Source organism: Vicia villosa, linkage group LG5 (assembly GCF_029867415.1).
Source record: "Vicia villosa cultivar HV-30 ecotype Madison, WI linkage group LG5, Vvil1.0, whole genome shotgun sequence".
In the NCBI taxonomy this organism is placed as follows: Eukaryota; Viridiplantae; Streptophyta; class Magnoliopsida; order Fabales; family Fabaceae; genus Vicia; species Vicia villosa.
This window is the reverse complement of record NC_081184.1, coordinates 135,244,714-135,262,369: the sequence shown is the minus strand read 5'-3', so window position 1 is coordinate 135,262,369 and position 17,656 is coordinate 135,244,714. Positions and strand designations below refer to the sequence as shown.

Genomic DNA, 17,656 nt, shown 5'->3' with positions numbered 1-17,656 from the left:
AGAAATGAAAAGGATTTAAGTAGTTAATAGAAGAAAGTTTATTTTTTGTATTAATTAGTAGGAAATTAACCTTAATTTTTTTCCAAAATTTTCTTTAAAATAATTTTACAACTTTAATATATAAAACAATAATAATATTATAACAACAATAATTTTCATTCAGTTGAAAAAACAATAATAATATCAATAACTACTTATGAAATATATAAATAAAAAATGAAAATAATAACAATAATAATAATAATAATAATAATAATAATAATAATAATAATAATAATAATAATAATAATAATAATAATAATAATAATAATAATAATAATAATAATAATAATAATAATAATAATAATAATAATAATAATAATAATAATAATAATATAATAATAATAATAATAATAATAATAATAATAATAATAATAATAATAATAATAATAATAATAATAATAATAATAATAATAATAATAATAATAATAATAATATTGGGAAAATACTTTAGTCCGAATGGGCTGTATATACACTCACACAATCGACAAACTTTTGTATAAATTGAAGAGAGATGAATTTGTTGAGCTTATATCAAAAGGCGTTTGAAATGGAAATGCAATGGATTTTCATTTCTACTACAACTTTGTTTTCATGCTACATTTTTGTAACCAAAATTGTGAGGAAGTTGAATGGATGGTATTATCATATCAAACTAAGAAACAAAGATTACCCTTTGCCTCCTGGTGACATGGGATGGCCACTTATTGGAAATCTCTTAACATTCATTCAAGATTTCTCATATGGCCAACCTGATTCTTTCATTACCAATCTTAAACTCAAGTCTCTTTCATTTCTCATTTTTGTTTATTTCTTTCTTCAATTATATATATGTGATTTACTACTAACTTTTCTTTTTAATTTGTTTCCTAGATATGGAGGTAATGGTATCTATAAAAATCACTTATACGGAAATCCTAGTATCATCATATGTGAGCCTAAGATGTGTAAGCAAGTTCTTACGGATGATGTAAATTTTAGGCCTGGTTATCCAAAATCCGTCAAAGAGTTGGCGCAATGTAGACCTATGACTGATGTCTCTAGTGCCGAACATAAGCATTTACGACGCCGAATTATTGCACCCATTGTTGGTCACAAGGCACTAGAAATGTTCATAGAACGTATCGAGGACATTGTGGTAACTTCCTTAGAAGAATTGTCTAGCATGAAGGACCCTATTGAGTTGTTGAAAGAGATGAAGATGGTTTCCTTTAAAGTTATAATCTACATTTTCATGGGATCTTCTAATCATAATGTTGTTGAAAATATTGGAAGTTCATTTACAGTTTTGTTTAATGGATTGTTCTCTCTCCCCATCAATGCTCCTGGTTTTGCTTTCAACAAAGCACTTAAGGTTATAAGCTTTCGTTACATAGCAATTTTTAGTTAATTTCATGGCTTTAAATAGCTGTCATCAACCGCAATAGTGACCACAGTTTTGCTTATGCAATAGTTTGAGCAACAATATGAAATCACAATTGTGGTGTAATTTAAAATCATGGGTGTGATTGTATTAAGAATCGCATCAAATAGTTTCAAAAATGTTTGTTCAATTTTTTTCACTAAAAGTTAAAATTTCATGATCGATCAAATCTTGCTTTTTTTCATATGCAATGAAAAACATTACTATAAAAGTCTTTAAAAATGTATTTTAAGTAGGGGTGGCAAAACGGACCCGGCTACAAAAAAAAAAACCCGTTTTGTCTGTACTTTTTTACGGGGCGGAACAATATTTTAAGTCCGCTCTCTTTAATGTGTCCGTTCCGTTTTTTTTTTTTGTGTTTGTGGGTTTTTGTATGCATGAGCTTTTTCATACAATTTTTAAGTCTAAAAATTCAATGTTCACGGACTTTCCTCGCTCCGCCCTCACTTATTTTGCAGAGCGGAGCAAAATTTTAGACTGTACTCTCAAATATGCCCGTCCACCCTGTTTTTTCGTGGGCTTTTGTGGGACGAGCCTAAACAGGGCGGATATGCGTGTTTGACACCCCTAATTTCAAATATATCTCAACCAGTATTCACGCCGCAACTACTATAATGTTCGTCGCACCAATCACAATAACTATAACCACAACACTAGAAACCACAATCACATCAGCGATCACAATTGTAATACAATTGCAATTTAAACCGTAGTTAATAAATTTTGGTAAGAATTAGTTATTTTACATGTTTGCATGTTGTTATTATTGTAGGCACGCAAGAAGATAGCCAAAATACTTAAACCTATTGTCGATGAAAAGAGGTTGACGATACAAAGTTGTCAACATGTGGGAGAAAAAAAAGATCTTATAGATATTTTATTAGAAGTCAAAGATGAGAATGGTAGCAATTTGGAGGATGAGGATATTAGTGACTTATTGATGGGGCTATTATTTGCTGGACATGAAAGTACAGCAACTGCACTAATGTGGGCAATTATTTACCTTACAAAGTATCCGGATATTCTGAAAAAAGCCAAGGTAAATCTAGTTAAATTTTGATCAATAGAGAATCTTTTACTCATAATTTTATGAAAATGAATTCATTAATTTTCGAAAAAGACATTCACTTAAAACTAAAAGTCTAATAGTTGTGTTGAAATATACTTTTACTCAATATTATTTCTTAATTTGTACAAAATAACTTCAGAGATACATATATAGGAAAGAAAAAACAATGTTATCTATTCACGTAAATGTTGAGGATCAACAAATAATATATCTATACTTTATCTTTTATATACATTGTAGGAAGAGCAGGAAGAAATCTTGATGGCACGACCGATATCTCAAAAGCGATTGAGTCTTAATGAAATCAAGAAAATGGTTTATCTTTCTCAAGTAAGTATGTTATTAATTATCATTAATTATATTACAAAAGAATCCAAATACAAGCCATCAAAATCACGTGTTACTTTTCTCTAAACACTTTAACACGATTTGAAAATGTCAAACCTACCCAACAATATATTTTAAATATCATTTCCAAAATTTAATATATTGATACTTTTCACATAGTAATCCACACCCTCCAATTCAAAAATGGGATGCAAGTACGATACTCCATGATGCAAAAGATTATAGTTCAAGAAAAGTCTATTAATCAATCCTTAGATATCATAAATTAAGAATAAACATTAAGTATAGAAAACCTAAATTGGTTTCTGATGAGAGATGCACATTCGACACCCAATCCAATTAAGAAAATTAACATATGAAAATAAAAGAAAGGAAAAAAATAATAATAAATCTTTCTCTGATCTTTAATATAAGAAAAAATTTACTTTTTAGGTTCATTGAAGAATTAATGCATTTGAAATATATATATATATATATATATATATATATATATATATATATATATATATATATATATATATATATATATATATATATATATATATATATATATATATATATATATATATATATATATATATATATATATATAGTCCATATACATAAATTCTTCAATGAACCTAAAATAGAGAGGCTCACCCTTAAATGCAACTCTCACTACAACACGGAAGGGCTTTCACAGCGCTTTTTTTGGCCTTTAACAGCGCTTTAAAGCGCTGCCAAAGCCAGCGCTGGCGTAGGCTACGAAAGCGCTTTTAAAAGCGCTCTGGTAGACCCCCCCTTTAAGAGCGCTTTCCTGGAAAAAGCGCTCTGGTAGGACCCCCTATAAGAGCGCTTTCCTGGAAAAAGCGCTCTGGTAGACCCCCCTTTAAGAGCGCTTCTTAGTAAAAGCGCTGGCAAAGACCAGTAAAAAAGCAAAAAAAATTAAAAAATTACGCAGCATACAAAAGCGCTTTTGGAAAAGCGCTCTGGTAGGCCCCCCTATGAGAGCGCTTTTTCCAGACAAAGCGCTCTCATAGGGGGGCCTACCAGAGCGCTTTTCCCAAAGCGCTTTTGTATGCTGCGTAATTTTTTAGTTTTTTTTGCTTTTTTACTGGTCTTTGCCAGCGCTTTTACTAAGAAGCGCTCTAGTATGTGGACCTTTAAGAGCGCTTTTTAGAAGCGCTGTAGTTGCTAAATGAGGTATTTTTATGTGCAGCCTATAATTTAATCCTCCCAGTCGACCTGTAATGTTTTCGACCTGTAATATTTTCGACCTGTAATATATTTTCGACCTGTAATATATTTTCGACTATATTATTTCAGCCATCAGTAAGACAATATATATACTAATATATACCATTATAATATCCAAAATTATATATATACATCATTACAAAATTATATATATACATCATTACAAAATCAACAATATTATAGTTCAAATCTGCATGAAAAATTGCTTAATATAAAATTGACACAATTCCTCTTTGATTTCTTCTAACTTTAGCTTCGAGTACCCAGCAGCACGGAATTCGTCAAGGTACTATAAAACAAAAACATAATATGAATAATATATTTAGGTAAATGTAATAAATTATATGAAATTATCTTAAGTTATAACTTTATACCGTGGGAGGAATCTCTAATTGATTCGCCTGAATGATTTCTTTCATAAACCTCAATACAAAGTATCCGCAGTCTGAACTGTTACGCTGTATCGGACACTACATAGAAAAACAAATAAGATTCTATATAAGTTGTCTTGTTTTACCAAGTAGCATAAATATTATAAGCAAATTTGTGAAAAGTAATGTACCTGCACTTCGATCCAGGTGATGTTGTTTGATTTAGTCCGGGATACCTGTGCGTCCCGTTGACTACGGAATACTTGTATTGATCTAATTAACAAATATATAAAAGCATATGTTTAGATCAATCCCACAAATAAGTAAATATATAAATATACACGAATATATATTTAGAACGATCCCACTTACAAATCAACGATTTCCTTCATGGCCGGATAATTGGTCCATTCACCCTTTACCGAATTCAGATAATACACGACTTCCCTTATCGGGTTGATAGCAAGCAGCAACCAGTGTGCTCTATAAATTAAAACAATAGGTTATATGAAAATATTGCTATACACTAAAGAAACAGAGATTAGATGAATAAAGAATGAGAAACTAACCCTACTGGTCGGGTATTATACGCCCAAAGATGCAGACATTCTGTATTGCCGGTGGACATGAATCTATCGACTAAGCGCTGTCTAACAGATTCCGGATCCGAAACAATTTCCATTCCGCTGCAATGGGCGGAAGACACGAACCGGAATCTGTTAGACAATGCAGTCCCGCGCAACACTCTGTCATACAACAACCTTAAATAAAAACATAATAAACATTAGATTCTTTTTATTGAAAAGTGTAAATAAATTATATTGTGGGACTAATTAAATAATATATCGGATGAGTGAATATTACCGGATGTATGATTGCATATTACTGACGCCTAGTTGATCCTGGTCAAAAATCTCTTGCAAGTCGTCAATTGTAATATGTGACTTGAACTCAATACCGAAGACACTTTCATCCATATCGATTTCCCGTAAAGCACCATCCTTCATATCGGACATATCAACCATTGTTGCGAGTGTCGCCCGGTATCGAGGCACAAAAGCACCGCCTTTTCTTGCCGCTTGCTTCGGAGGACCACTGGGTGGTACGCTACGAACCTGCTGCGTCACTTGTTGTGACTCCCGAGCGGATGCCTAAAAATCATATAAGTTAGGTAAAATATAAAATCATGCATATTTTGATTCAGATTATATATTAACACTTTAAATGTACCTCTTTTAGCGATGCAACAGACTCCTCCTCCTGTAAAATCCCTTTACCCTTAATTGCGGGTTTTATAGGAGCAGTCTAAAAATAAAATGTAAAACATAATTAATAAACGGTTTAGAATTGACATTCGAAAACTAAATGATTCATAATCGTTTTCAATTTACCTCATCACTAATGGTAATGAGCTCCGAGGGCCATGCAACAAACGATCCTATTGCATCTCGCAGCAATGTCGTCTCTGAGACCATGTCAGGTACCGGTAGAATCGCATCACGATCTAATACAACATCCACCGATACTTTCAGGTGTCCATCCGGGAGCGGTCTGTGGTGAAGTAAATCTCCCGAAGTGTTGTGCACTTTTCCCTTGCCAACTAGTCGATAATTCGGTTCCGATAAGTATAGTTGGCAAGATGAAATGCCCTAAACCAAAAGTAAATATAAAGTCATTATCATTAATAAAATAGAACAGTTTGTAAGGAAAAAAACTTATAATTACCTCGGGAAATTTCTTTTGATAGTTGATACTAGCCTTATCACTAGTTTCTCTCACCGATGAAGTGTTGCACTTTTCTCTCATATACATATCTTTATCTCTTTGCAATTCAGAGACCTGTGCTTGCAATTCCTGCAACTTTTGCAACACTTCTTCATTGGTAAGATTTGATCTTCTCCTAGAACTCTTATAAAAAGAGGTTGGAGTCACACCATGACCCTTACCCCTCACCCGACCGGGATACTCGGGAGCATCTAGTACTCTACTAAGTACGCTCTCCTCACCGGTGGATGCCGATTGCGACAAGGTCTCCTGTAATTCATTTACATTTAAATAATTATTAGTGGAGATAAAAAGTCATTTATATATTAAAAAACATTTGATTTAATTAAAGACACAGTATTATACTTACACATTCAGTATAAACTCTCTGAACATCGGGATCGACAGCGTGATTCTTGCCCACACGAGCTTCCTTCCACAACACATGTACAGGAAGTGAAGCTTCCTCACTTTTAGTCTCCTCCAACTATGCATTGACACAAACGATAAAATCGTCAATTAAAACATGCACATGTAGACAATTAATTAAATCGAATTTCTATTTACTTACAATTTTATCCTCTAAGCGTGCATATCCCAAACGCCATTTTTTGTATGGATACGCGGGTTTGGATGCTCTCTCCCTATTCGTGGCACTCTTTTTCTGAAAAGCTTCATCTCTTTGCTTTACAAACTCAGCCCAATCTGCTTCATCAATGAAGGTCGCATACTTTGTTGGCCGTCCCGGTGCAACTTCAAGAAATTTTCCATCTTTATCCTTAAGATAGGTGTTTGTCAAAAAACTTTTCCACCCTCTATATCTCTTGCCGGCCAAACTAAGTATGTAGCTTTTACGTTCATCTGGTATCTCAAAAGTCCTCTGCAAAAAGAGTACGCATAGTGTGTTAGTATAAATAATTTAAACAATTTATCGTCAAGATAATAACAACAATTAACCATATATGATATATACCTGAAGCTCTTCCCAAATCGCTTGTTTTTTCTCCTCCAATTCTAAATTTTTCGTCTTCGATTTCCAGGTAGCTATGGAGACTGGAATATGCATACGGACAAGTGTACCAATATAACTTGTCAACTTTGCAGAATTAGGACCAATTGGTTGTTTATCAGAATTCCATTCCAATCGGTATACTAATCCTTGGTCTCTATGTCGTATGATATCCCTCATAATAGTGATGCCTCGTGCAACCTCTTTTGCTTCAGTATCAGGTGGAGCATTTGTATCCGAAGCAACTCTTTCTTGTGAGTTTTCTTGTAAGTTTTCAGGTGGGTTTTCAGGTGGAGCATCTCTATCTGAAGCCATTGAACCTGTATCAAACAAACTAAAGCACATTAGTACACTGTTAATAAGCTAACAATCTATACAAGTCAAATGGAAGTCAAACCATGCATGTACAAGTAAATCGGAAACGAAATCGGTACAAATCAAAATAAGCGTAAAAAAAGAAAGTTATCGGAATTGAACGAAATTTACATGGCTATGGTAAAACGTCGCCACGGACTCAAAAACAAAGTCGGTTTTCCGAAATTCAGACCCTAAGCCCGACTTTTGATTACGGGCAGAAGCAAAACCGATAAAAAAATAGTCCCGAAATGTAAAGATAAGTGCATGAGCAGCTCCGGAATCGTCAAAATAGTATAGTTACATGTAAAGAAGTCAACAAGCGGATACATGGTTCAAAAGTTATGTACAAAACGAGAATATGCACCAAATTGAATAAAACAAATTAGTCGGACTATGTATACTATTACCTTTATCACTAACGTCTCTTTCTTTTCTTGGTAGGTTTGTGTACTACGCGTCTCTTAACAATGCGGACGGTTGGATTGATCCAAATACCCTCATTATGATCATTTCTAATACAAGATTCATTCTCATTTTGATCGTTTCTTGTACAAGATTCAATGCCAACACCAATATCACCTTGATCTTCAATTTTTTCATCAACTATTTTGTTAGATAAAAGCACTATAGACCATTTCGTACTTGTCGGATCATTGACATAGAACACTTGTTTAGCTTGAGAGGCTAGAATGAAAGGCTCATCTTTGTACCCTACCCTATTGAGATCCACTTGCAAAAATCCTGACTTATCCATTCGTACGCCACTATTATTTTCAACCCACTTGCAACCAAATACAGGAATCTGAAACTTCGCGTAATCAAACACCAAAATGCGCTCGATAACCCCAAAATATGACAAATTTGCAAATTTCGGATTTAAGTCATTCGCACTTGATATGTGCATAGCTTCAGCTACCAAGGTAACACCACTATTTTGCATAGTACTTTTATCATCCTGTTCTTTGGTATAAAATGTGTATCCATTAATTGCGTATGCGCTATAAGAAAGTACAATTACAGATGGACCATAGGCTAAACATCTCAACCTTTCTGTTACTGAAGCAGGATCTGAACGATACTTTGAATAAATATGATCTCTAAACCACGATATGAAACTTCGATTGTGCTCTCGTACTATCCAGTTCTCATTTCTATTTGGATTTAAATCTCGGAGAACAACTTTGTGCATTTCAACAAACGGCTCAACCTCAATCTCATTGTGCAGAACATACAAGTGCACTTGATCCCGTTCGACCATTGATACTGTCACAACTTTATTTCCAATTAGCCTTTTTCCTTCTTTTTTTTCGACAATATGAGATTTGGGGAGTCCAATTGATTGAACATTTGACAGATATTCAGTACAAAACTCAACCGCTTCTTCAGCAACGTATCGCTCGGCAATACAACCCTCCGGTCGACTTCTGTTTTTCACGTACCCTTTTAATATTTTCATATAACGTTCAGCAGGGTACATCCATCTCATATAAGCTGGTCCGCACAGTTGTGTCTCTTTCACAAGATGAACGACTAGATGAACCATTATGTCAAAAAACGAGGGAGGAAAATACATTTCAAGATCACATAAAGTAACAACTATCTCATTTTGCAATGTTGGTAAGATCGCGGGATCGACCACCTTACTGCAAATAGACCTGAAGAAGAAACACAGCTTAGTTATTGCGCTTCTTACTTTTTCTGGCAGAATAGAACGTATACCTATTGGTAAAAAATGTTCCATTATAACATGGCAATCATGCGTCTTCAAACTCTTTAACTTGAGGTCTTTCATGGACACAAGTCTTCTAATATCTGAAGAGTAGCCTTCTGGAACTTTTACTTCACTGAGGAACTTACACAATGTTTTCTTCTCCTTTCTAGATAGAGTGTAAACAGCAGGTGGCAGATATGTTCGTCTTCCTTTCGTCACGGGCCCCAATTCAGTTCTCATCCCCATGTTTACCATGTCATTCCTTATGTTAACGCCATCCTTAGACTTTCCTTGTATATTGAGTAGCGTACCTATAACGCTGTCAAATACATTTTTTTCAATATGCATAACATCCAGGAAATGTCTTACGTACAACGACTTCCAATATGGAAGTTCAAAGAAAATTGACTTCTTCTTCCACCCACCCTTGACAATTGAATGTGCAAAAGGCTTGCCAAACTGAGTGCTCACATCTTTCACCTTTTCAAAAATTTGATCACCTGACAAAAAAGGCGGGGCTGTACGATGTTCGGCCTCTCCATTGAATGCTTTTCTCCACCCACGGTAGTGATGATTAGAATTTAAGAATCTACGATGGCCGAGAAAGACATTCTTCTGACAAAGCGCCAATCGTGTCGTATCGGTTTCATCTTCACAAACAGGACACGCCTTTTGACCCTTGTTGCTGTACCCGGATAGATTTCCGTATGCTGGAAAATCATTAATTGTTCCAAACAACATCGCCCTCAAGTTGAAACTTTCTTTCCTATACCCATCGTAAACCTCCACACCTCTCTCCCACAAAAACTTTAAATCTTCGATTAAGGGTGCCAAGTATACGTCTATGTCATTCCCTGGTTGTTTAGGCCCAGAAATTAGCATAGATAACATCATGTACTTACGCTTCATACATAGCCACGGAGGTAAGTTATAAATCATAAGAATCACAGGCCATGTGCTATGCGAGATACTTTGAATACCATGCGGGTTCATTCCATCAGTAGACAATGACAACCGAAGGTTTCTTGCTTCTTTTCCAAATTCAGGATATTCAGTATCAACTTTACTCCATTGTGGTGAGTCTGCCGGATGTCGCAACTTTCCATCAATAATTCTTTCATCTGCATGCCAAGTCAAGTGTCTTGAATCGGTCTCACTACGATACATGCGTCTAAATCTCGGAATTATAGGAAAATACCATAAGACTTTAGCAGGAGACAACTTTTTCTTATATCGAGGGGCACCACATTTAGGACACTCATTCAACGCTGCATACTCGTTTCGAAACAAAACGCAATCGTTTGGACATGCGTGTATCTTATCATAGCTCATTCCAATAGAAGACAACATCTTTTTGGCTTCATACGTTCGATTGGGAAGAACATTATCCTCTGGTAGCATATCTTTCATAAGGGCTAATAACTCTGTGAAACTTTTATCCGACCATCCATTGTCCGCCTTTAAGTTGTACAACTTTAACACCGCAGACAATCTTGTGAATTTCGAACAACCATCATACAACGGTTTCTCTGCATCGCTTACCAACCTCTCAAACATTTTGGGACAATCCGCTAGATCTTCTTCCAGCGCTTCTGCAATCTCTTCGACACGATCACAATCGTATGTGTCTGTGCAATCGTCGTTTGAAGCATACTTCCTATTACACCTCGACCCAGCATTCCCGGTACTTTTCTCACCATGCATTGTCCAACATGTATAACTTCTATCAATTCCAAACCGTAATAAATGAGATCCCAACTGATTCCCGTTAACCTTACCCCCGGCATAACAGCAACCCAAGCAAGGACACGGCATTCGAAGCGGGTCTTTGGAGTTCGCAACCGCAAACTCAACAAATTCCCATACCCCTTTCTCGTACTCTTTCGACAATCGGTTTGAATTCATCCATGTCTTATCCATGTCTTAATTAAGCTAAACAACAACGGTCAAACTTCCACTCTTCACAAGTAACCCCTATGGCGAATTCAATTCACAAAGTTAGTAAGTACCTCCTATATTAACTCTCTAAACACATAAAACTAATGTGTTTCTGTCAAAACGCAAAGTATAAACGAAATGAATCCGAAGCAATAAAACGTAACATATATAATCACACAATTTCAGACAAATTCATCATAATACCAGTAATTTGAGAAAGAAATTTACCTCGGATGTTACCGAACTCAAGAAAACGCCAAACGTCGAACTAGGCTGGGAAACGATCAAACTTTCACTATACACAAGTTACCCCTATAGCAAATTCACAAAGTTAGTAACCACCAAGACAAAATCGATTGAACAAAGGAAATCAACAATAGTTTGATGTGTGTACATACTCCTAAATATGTAGTACCAGAGTCAATGATACGAGCTCCAAAGAGATCCAAAGTTATCAATCCAGTCAGACCTATACAAGAAATTCAATTCAATGTATGATTATAATAAGAATGGGTGAATAGCTCATGATGCAGTTAATTAAATACACCACTACTAACACTACTAACACAAGACACACGATGCAGTTAATTAAATACACCACTACTAACACGAAGCTATAAAACTTTTTGCTCAAAAGCAAACCTTATGAATCATCCTTGTCTATATACATTAACTCACTCTTGTTTCATTCTTTACCTTCTCTCTTCCTCATTAATTCAACTCTCATAAGGTATATATTATTACTATTATTATATATTATTTATTATTTAATTTCTATTATTACTATTATCAATAAATTCATTGAAGTTCCTTATGTCGTTGCTATTTCCTCTATTAGCAACTCCAATTCTTTCGTCCGAAGAAGAAATAGAATTGAAGTCACCACCAATGCACCATCAATGGTTATCTTACAGATAATTATAATGCATTAGAATAAATTCCATACACAAATTTATTTTATAACTTATTTGAATTTATTTTAGAAATCATATCCTGGACTCCTTTTAACCCTGTGATACTAAAATAAAATATTTTATATTTACATTAGCATAAAGTCATTTAATACATGCATAAAGAACATGAACAGAATAGAAAGCATGTCATGAATTGCATACAACATACACTAGTTTTACACTTTCTTTTGGTGATGCCATGAGGGTCAAAAAGAAGAAACTCAAGGCCCAGTAGGAGTCATTGTAAATTAACATAGTTCACCACAAGTAAATGTATGATTTAGGATCAATTACAAGCCATTGATGAACATAGTTCCAGATATGTATTCATCAAATAGTTCCCTCAATGGAAATAACCTAACATTTTCCTCTAATTCAAGAAATACTCAAGTAAAAAACTCTTGTAGCTGCTGCAAGGCTTCATGTTTCTCCATGACAGTGCCCAACAATAATTGTATTTGTTAAGAAAAGAGGTAATTCAATTAACAAAATGCTGTGTTTTTGAGTGTAATCTAACAGATTGAGAAACACATACACTTGTTTTATATCTATCTTGCAATTTTCTCTCTTAGAATATATTATTAAACACAACAATCTCATAATGAATCTAAGAGGAAAAGAAAACAACAAAGAACAACAACTGATATTCACAAATACTCACAAACATGAAGCCTTCCAGATATGAAAGCTATGAGAAGTGTGATACCTGGGTGGCGGAGGAGAAGAGACGGAGACGAAACGATGGTGGTGGACGGAGGAGAAGAAGTTCGCGCGATGGTGGTGGACGGAGGACCGACGACGGTGAGGGGTGGGGTTTCTGGTTCGCGTGCAGAGAGAAAAAGAAAGAGAGAAAGTGAGAAACAGTAGAAGCGTGTTTTTGGTTTTAATTTTAGTAATAAGGCTACTAAAGCGCTTCTGGAAAGCGCTCTCATAGCCTGGGCTATACCAGCGCTTTTGACAAAAAGCGCTCTCATTAAACACCCCTACCAGAGCGCTTTTGAAAAGCGCTTTCGTTCCCCCCACGTTCCCCCCACCTACCAGAGCGCTTTTGTAAAGCGCTTTCGTACCCCCCCCTACCAGAGCGCTTTTGAAAAGCGCTCTCATAACCCCCCCCCCCTACCAGAGCGCTTCTTAAAAGCGCTTTCATACCCCCCCACTATTAGAGCGCTTTTTTAGCGTGTTTTTTAATTTTGTCTTTAGCGAAGCCTATGCCAGCGCTTTTCCTAAAAGCGCTTTCGTAGGGGTGCTGCTAAAAGCCAAATTTGGCGTAGTGTCTACAACTCGTATTTTATTTTGGCCCAATCCGTTACAATGAAATACAATTAACTAATAAAAGAAATAGGCACAATCCCCTAATTCGAGTCCGTAAAACTGAATGTGATGCTGGAAGAAGCTTTGAAGATGAGGCCCTGCGCTGGTGCTGATTCGATATACCAAAGAATATGGAATGTTGTCTATAAGTGCTGATTTGTTGGAATTAACAGGTGTTGACTTAACCTGCAAACATAAAAACATATGTCAGCACATGTCATGTCTTTGTGGGTTAGTTAAATCAGTTTCCCAATTAGACTATGATATATAGTGGGATTTGGGAGAGGAGAAAAAGTTTCAGAATTAAGTTTATGACAAGGATCATTGGTGTATTAGCCGGTTTTGCACCAAGGAGGCTTGTTTCTCTTAAAAGATTGGGGTTATATTTTTGTTGACAGATGAATATGCCTTGAGAAGACCGGGCCACCTCAAATCCAAGGAAATATTTTAAGTTGTCAAAGTCTTTGATGCTGAACTTGGAGTCCAATACAGATTTAAAGTGGGATATTTCATGTAGATCATTGCCTACAAACATTAAATCATTAACATAAACCAAGCACATAACATATTAGATACAGATTTAGTAAATAAAAAGTTATCAAATTTTGATTGAATGTAGCCTGAGTTAATAGGAGTAGAAGTGAGTTTTTGATTCCACTGTCTGCATGCTTTGCTTAAGGCCATGGATGGATTTATTTCTTTTACAAATCAAATTTTTGTCAAAACTTTTAGACCAGGGGAAAGTTTCATATACACACACATCCTCTTCTAGATCCCCATGTATGTAAAATGACCGCGTTGACATATAATTGGTGGAGATACCAATTTAAGAGGCTGCCAGAGAGAGTAGAATGCGTATGGTGGTCATTTTCACTATTGGGTTAAAAGTTTATGGATAATCAAAACTTTCGGTAAAAATATTTATTTACAAAATTTATTTGCAGCCAATTGACAAAAATATTTATTTAAAAAATTAATTTGCAGTTAATGGATCTCTTGTTTGGTGGTAAAGGGTCTATATCCCAAGTGTTATTAGTAGTTAGGGATTAAAGCTCATTGAGAGATATGAAGGTTGATTGAGAGATGAAAGCTTTAAATTAAAACATCTGTGAGAATTAGATAAGTTATCATAAGATATTACCTTTTGAATGGGGTAAAAAGGACTACATGTGTTGTTAGAGAAATTAGTTTATGTACCTTTGAGAAGGTTTTTGGGTGATTTTTGTTGAAATCATATGAAGAACTTGAAGGTTTCTAGGTAAGCAAAGTGATGGATTTCAAAAATTGTTGAAGATGTGAAGGTTTTTTTTAATGATTTTCGTTGAAACATTAAATCGTAATAAAACATTGAATTTTAGGGTCCGTTTAGTGCGCAGGATATGATAAAAATATGATAGGATATAAAAAAGAATAATGATAAGATATGATATAGACATGATAAGACATATTCTATCATGTGTTTGGTTCACATAGAATACCAAATATAATAATATTATATGTAAATGACAAATTTACTCTTGTAAAACAACAATATTTTTTCTAAATTATTTTATAAAATATTTTAAAAATAATTAATTGTTAAATAAGCAAAATAAAAAAAAATGTAATGATAGATAAGCAAAATAAAATTATGTATATATATAATATGTAAATGACAAAACAACTCTTGCAAAAAAATATATTTAATTTAATAAAAAAATAAAATTAGTATTCATATTTTTAAAATTTTAATAATTAGTTTATTTTTAAATATTCAAATTTATTAGGTTTTAAGGGTTTTATATTATATAAAATTACAAAATTACTCTTATGACAAAATCATACATATGTCTTAACATTTATTTACTAATATTTTTTAATTTAATATCAAATTAATATTTTTTTATATTTAATTTTTATATTAAATTATTTTTTATAAGCTCAATTAGTGAATTAATTTCTTATCTTATCCTGCTGACTTCTAATCCAACTAATATTCAGGATAATAATTTGAATTAGTGAGGCAGGATATGATAAGTCTCATGATTAACTTATCGCATTTTGTTGTGTCATAACATACTAGATTGAGATAGGATATGATAAATTTCATTATTAACTTACCATATTCAATTGTGTCATCAAATATTAGATTGAGATAAGATATGATACAGATATCATATCATATCTCTTATCCTGCGCACCAAACAAAACTTATAATATAGTCCACTTTACACATGTTTATAATAGACCTTGTCCCCAACCAAAAGATCTATCTACTAGAAGAAAAGAAAGAAACAAACTAGCAACACATGTAAAAATACATCATTTTATTACATTAATTAAATCTTTGGTTTTAAAGTTGCATTAATTAGATTGCTTAGAATATTTTTAATCTCTAAGAAATCTAGAATATTAGTTAAGGCATCATAAAAAGAATAAGACAATGCATATTTTACTACCTTACAGGTAATCAATGAAATGTTGCGACGTGTTAACTTTTCCTTCTCATTTTTTCGGGAGGCAATGTCTGATGTCCACATCAATGGTATTTAATTTCATATGCAATATCAACCTATAAACTATTAATTTATATATATATATATATATATATATATATATATATATATATATATATATATATATATATATATATATATATATATATATATATATTTATTTATTTATTTATTTATTAAAGGAAAAATGTGTCATTTTCTTAATATTTTAAGGTTATCTCATTCCAAAAGGATGGAGAGTGCTAATATGGGCGAGAGCTATTCATATGAACTCTGAAATTTATCCAAATCCTGAAGAATTTAATCCATCAAGATGGGATGTAAGTTGGATATATATAAAAGATAGTAGTATATTTAAGAGGCATTTTATATAATAAATTAACACTTTTTTAAATTCGAATAATGACATTATTATGCAGAATCACACTGCCAAGGCAGGAACCTTCCTTCCTTTTGGAGCTGGAAGTAGGATATGTCCTGGAAGCGATTTAGCAAAACTTGAAATTTCAATATATCTTCATTATTTCCTCCTTAATTATAGGTTAATATATTTTATACAAAAATATTTTTTATTATTGTTTTGGGATAAGCAATATGAAAATTTTATCATTATTTTTTATGGCTAATTTGTGTATTTTATAGGTTGGAGCGAATGAATCCAGAATGCCCTGTTACTAACTTGCCAGTACCTAAACCAATTGACAACTGTCTTGCTAAGGTGATAAAGATCTTGCATGCTTAGCTTGTTTCAAAACCACTTGTTTGTAAACCAACATTTACTTTTCTTATGTCGCAATTGGAGCCATTAGCTTTTATAGTTAATGTTGTTGTTTTTAGTCTTCATAAAAAGAGATAAATAATATTAAAAAAAACTGTAATAGGTGATGATGTAGATTCACCTTATGTCATATCCTAAACTTTGAAAATCAAATTTATATAATTATACTATTAATGAATAAATAAACTATTAATGAATAAATAAACAAGTCACATAACATGTTGTGTTTGTTACAAAATTAATTTCAATTAATTGGAATCGAGGCTAGAATCGTATACGGAATAATTTCCTTATAGTATTTCAAGCACTCTCAAATTGTCTTAGAGTTTCTATGCAGGAATACCCAAGATAATACAGTCTTATCGAGTCTGCGCAAGACCGACGAAAACTCGAATGTAGCAAAGAGTGTCTCAAATTTACTCTAGAGGATTTGCGTTTTTGTGTTGTCATTTTTTGAATTCGGAATGAATTATTTATAGGCTACATTGGTATTGTTTCACAAGGTAGCGACCCTTGGTGAAACAAAGTCTTTTACCAAAGGTCACAATAGCGACCCTTGGTGAAACAAAGTCTTTTACCAAAGGTCACAATGATTGGCCTACCACCACACACTTCAAAAGTTGCATGGTTTCATTCTACAATACTTCATGAAGTGTTGCCATTTTTCAAATCCACTTCTCTCGTCATTTTCGAACACACTCATATTATTAATTATTGTTAATAATTTACAACAATCCCCCACTTGTTCTAATAATGACAAGTCCAATTCCAAAATATAGAAAGCAAAAGAGTGTTAATACAGTTAGGTATCTTTCGATTTGAACTTAACCTTAGTAAAGACAATGCAAAGCCTA

General features: G+C 33.6%; 2 protein-coding genes across 2 annotated transcripts; one reads left to right on the top strand and one right to left on the bottom strand.

Annotated features, from left to right (window-relative positions):
• Positions 1-561: 561 nt before the first annotated feature.
• On the top strand, positions 562-16,975 carry LOC131602614 (beta-amyrin 11-oxidase-like). The gene is made up of 8 exons (XM_058874771.1): positions 562-822; positions 913-1,393; positions 2,235-2,501; positions 2,772-2,861; positions 15,975-16,053; positions 16,238-16,344; positions 16,444-16,565; positions 16,667-16,975. The coding sequence occupies exons 1-8, from the start codon at positions 590-592 to the stop codon at positions 16,764-16,766; spliced, it is 1,479 nt and encodes a 492-aa protein (XP_058730754.1). The 5' UTR covers positions 562-589; the 3' UTR covers positions 16,767-16,975.
• Positions 4,225-5,449, bottom strand: LOC131602615 (uncharacterized). Its single transcript, XM_058874773.1, has 5 exons — positions 5,056-5,449; positions 4,859-4,969; positions 4,678-4,759; positions 4,490-4,585; positions 4,225-4,404 (listed from the first exon to the last, which is right to left on the bottom strand). The coding sequence occupies exons 1-5, from the start codon at positions 5,166-5,168 to the stop codon at positions 4,300-4,302; spliced, it is 507 nt and encodes a 168-aa protein (XP_058730756.1). The 5' UTR covers positions 5,169-5,449; the 3' UTR covers positions 4,225-4,299.
• Positions 16,976-17,656: the final 681 nt, after the last annotated feature.

Bases quoted from the DNA above. Each gene is read 5' to 3' on its own strand.
- LOC131602614 (XM_058874771.1), top strand. From the start codon at position 590: ATGGAAATGCAATGGATTTTCATTTCTACTACAACTTTGTTTTCATGC. The intron at 16,345-16,443 runs GTAAGTTGGATA...ATTATTATGCAG, and splicing joins TTAATCCATCAAGATGGGAT to AATCACACTGCCAAGGCAGG. The intron at 16,566-16,666 runs GTTAATATATTT...TGTATTTTATAG, and splicing joins TATTTCCTCCTTAATTATAG to GTTGGAGCGAATGAATCCAG.
- LOC131602615 (XM_058874773.1), bottom strand. From the start codon at position 5,168: ATGGAAATTGTTTCGGATCCGGAATCTGTTAGACAGCGCTTAGTCGAT. The intron at 4,970-5,055 runs GTTAGTTTCTCA...TTTAATTTATAG, and splicing joins TATAATACCCGACCAGTAGG to AGCACACTGGTTGCTGCTTG. The intron at 4,405-4,489 runs GTATAAAGTTAT...TTTGTTTTATAG, and splicing joins AATTAGAGATTCCTCCCACG to TACCTTGACGAATTCCGTGC.